The 3314-nt window shown below is 33.9% G+C and overlaps 1 protein-coding gene across 1 annotated transcript; it reads left to right on the forward strand.

Annotated features, from left to right (window-relative positions):
- The first annotated feature begins 496 nt into the window (after positions 1-496).
- Positions 497-1911, forward strand: LOC107061187 (putative F-box/LRR-repeat protein At5g02700). Its single transcript, XM_015310021.1, has 2 exons — positions 497-720; positions 954-1911. Exons 1-2 carry the CDS (start codon positions 497-499, stop codon positions 1909-1911), a joined length of 1182 nt encoding a protein of 393 aa, XP_015165507.1.
- Positions 1912-3314: the final 1403 nt, after the last annotated feature.

A 3314-nucleotide genomic window follows, 5' to 3' on the forward strand; every position in this document is an offset into this window, starting at 1 on the left:
ACCTTTCATAAAGGTCACAACCCTTTGGCAAAGTTACAACCCTTCAGGAGAGTCCACAACCCTTCATTTCCTGTTCACGCCTTTAAAACCCAACACTGTTTCATTTTTCCTCTCCAAACCCTATATTTTAAAGAAATTTTATTTAAAGTATATATATATATATATCATATACCATTATATTAAAAAACAGTATCATCAGATATAAGTATGTTAGTTGGAAATTAAAGAAATAATAAACAAAAAAAAAAAGAAACATGATTAGTTGTCTATAGTTAATTACAAGTAAACTTATCATGAAGATGCTTTTTTTGCCAAAAGGTCCAGAATGTTACTTTGCTAATGTGATCAACATTATTCTTTCTATAGATGGACTAAAAGTATGAAAAATTCATCTTTAGCAATAATTATTCTCAGTATTAATTTATGATAATTTTCCCCCTTTTAATTTATTAGCACTTTGTTGTTTCTCGACAAAAGAAAAAGTAGCATGCCAACCATGAGTGAGAAAGCCCAATTCCCTAGCAGTTGTAGTGCTGATGGAAACTCTAAAAGTTTTCTTATTGAAAATTCATCTGAGAAAAAAGCGAAGATCGAGATAGAATGTGAAGAAACTGGCCTCATTGATAGAATCAGACAACTACCTGACGCTCTTATTGTTCAAATTCTTTCTCGATTGTCCATAAAAGATGCCTTCAGAACAACTATTCTCTCTAAACGTTGGCAATACTTCTGGAATTCTACTGAACAAAATTCATGCTACTTTTGTTTTGTTGAGAAACAACAAAGGGCTAATACTGAAAAGGGGGAAATTATAAGATATGAATTTAAGCAATAATAATTCTTAGTATTAATATCTTATAATTTCCCCCTTTTCAGTATTAGCCCTTTGTTGTTTCTCAACAAAACAAAAGTAGCATGGCAACCATGAGTTAGAAAGACCAATTCCCTAGCAGTCGTGGTGATGATGGAAACTCTGAAAGTTGGCTTATTGAAAACTCACCTCAGATAAAAGCGAAGATTGAGACAGAATGTGATGAAACTGGCCTCATTGATAGAATTAGTCAACTACCTGACGGTCTTATTGTTCAAATTCTTTCTCGATTGTCCATAACAGATGCCTTCAAAACAGCTATTCTCTGTAAACATTGCCAATACTTCTGGACTTCTATCGACAATTTTGTTTATGACAATGAGGAGTTTAGTCGTTCAGATAGCTCGATGGTACACAAATTCATTTCCTTAACGGATAATGTACTACCTCTCCTTAGCAACTCTAGCATTAAAAAGTGTAGTCTAAACTTTGTGTTCAAACATGAGGATGATATGTCTTATTTTCCCGTAATTGACAAGTGGCTTGAATTTGCTGTGAACAAGAAAGTGGAGGGTCTATGCCTGAATATAAGTTATGATATTGATGTGATTGAGCATGACCAACCCTATAGTCTGCCAGAAGTTTTTTGTAGTAGCTCGTCGATTCTAAAACTCAAATGCCAGAATTGCAGAATATTAGACGATTGTGTACTAAATTGGACATCTCTGAAGAGTTTAACGCTGGGGAGTTTGTTAATCCGGGATGAACACATTAAACAAATAATGTCAAATTGTCCTCAATTGGAATCATTCAATCTATATGGATTTTGTGGTTTTAATCATTTGCACATGACTTCTCCAAAATGTAAGAGATTGAAATTGATTGATCACTATCATCCTATCGGAGATTGGTATTCATTCGAAGGTGATTGTTGCTTTGAAGTTGTTGCTCCATATGTTGAATATTTAACGATTTTTGGGGATTTTGATTATACGGAAATTGAGCTTAAGGACTTGTCATCTTTGGACCATGCCAAACTTGATCTCTGTAGTGATGAATTTGATTCGATGGATGAGGACAAACTGAAGATCTTTTGGTAAGCGTTCGTTGTGCTAACGAGCTAATACTTTCATCCTAGTTTATCAAGGTCAGTTATTAGTTTCAAATGTCTCTTGTCTTTGATTTTTATGTTAATTGTGAATAGAGCTCCTTATTTCTATCTCTTATATTGATACTGATAATCTATTGAATCCTCTATTTTTCGACTTGGTTGTAGCATTGGGGTAATGATTATGTCAATTAAAGGTCGTGAACCTGATTAATTATCTCCTGATTTACTTCCTTTTAATTAACTCATATAGTTTTGATCTAGTACGTGAGGTTAAATATTGGTTCCTTCTATTGGTTTAATATGGCAGCTACAAGTTCTTACAAGAATAAAATCAATAGATCTCCAAAGTTTACACTGAGTTTATTACACTTCAGATTCGAAAGAGAAATTGAGATATCCTGCCATGGAGTTGGTAGAGTGGAGAGAGAAAAAGAACCTTTTATTTCATCTATAAAACAAAATAATTAGAATAAGTTGGTGGCGGAGGAGGAAACATAGAAGGAAAAGAAAGAGAAGAGTAAGGAAAAACTGTCTCATGAAACATGACATCTCTTGATAAAAAACCTGCCTGCTTGTCCAAATCAACAAGCTTATGTGTCCTTTTTTGGTCATGTTATAACCATAGAAAGCACAAAGTGATTGATCTGGATTTGAACCTATCCCTACAAGGCTTAAGTATTGCAGCAAAACTAAGGAAACCAAAAGGTTTGAGGTGTGAGTAGGATGGAGCAGTTTTATATAAGAGACCATAAGGGGTGTGATTTTGTAACAAAAGTGAAGGAAGTTTGTTAATAAGATAATTAGTAGTAAGGACTCACTCACCCCAATATTTGACCGAAAGTTTGGATTAAAATAGTATAGGTCAAGGAGTCTCCAATAAGTGCTTCTGTTTCCTTTCCATAACATCATTATGTTGTGGGGTATGAAGAGTAGATGTTTGATATACAATGTCAAGAGAAGAAAAGAAAGAAGATGCTTTAGTGCTAGAACCCAACTCAAAAGTATTATCAGATCTTAGAGTATGAATATGGTATGAAATTGAGTGTAAATCCTGAAGATAAATGATTTAATAAGGGAAAAAGCATTAGACTTTGTAGACAGTAAGTGTGTCCAAGTGGCTTTGAAAAAATCATCCAACTGGTTAGATAATGTTTATTGCCATTGTAAGTTTGGGTGTGGTAGGGTCCCCAAAGATCAATATGAATGAGTTGAAAAGGGCATGAGGTTTTGATGGAACGGAAATGCTAGTCTCTGTTGTCTAGCCAGAGGATACACTTTCCTTTACAGATGAAGTCTTGTTTCTTAGATAATTGAGCATTTTTATTAACAATGGATTTCATCTTATAATAAAGCATGTGTCCTAATCTCAAATGTCAAAGTAAAGCAAGATCA

The sequence above is a fragment of the Solanum tuberosum genome, unplaced genomic scaffold (assembly GCF_000226075.1).
Source record: "Solanum tuberosum cultivar DM 1-3 516 R44 unplaced genomic scaffold, SolTub_3.0 scf00120, whole genome shotgun sequence".
Taxonomy (NCBI): domain Eukaryota; kingdom Viridiplantae; phylum Streptophyta; class Magnoliopsida; order Solanales; family Solanaceae; genus Solanum; species Solanum tuberosum.

Coding starts and splice junctions, on each gene's coding strand:
- LOC107061187 (XM_015310021.1), top strand. CDS start 497: ATGAGTGAGAAAGCCCAATTCCCTAGCAGTTGTAGTGCTGATGGAAAC. Junction 721..953: donor ACTATTCTCTCTAAACGTTG/GCAATACTTCTG, acceptor ATTCCCTAGCAG/TCGTGGTGATGATGGAAACT.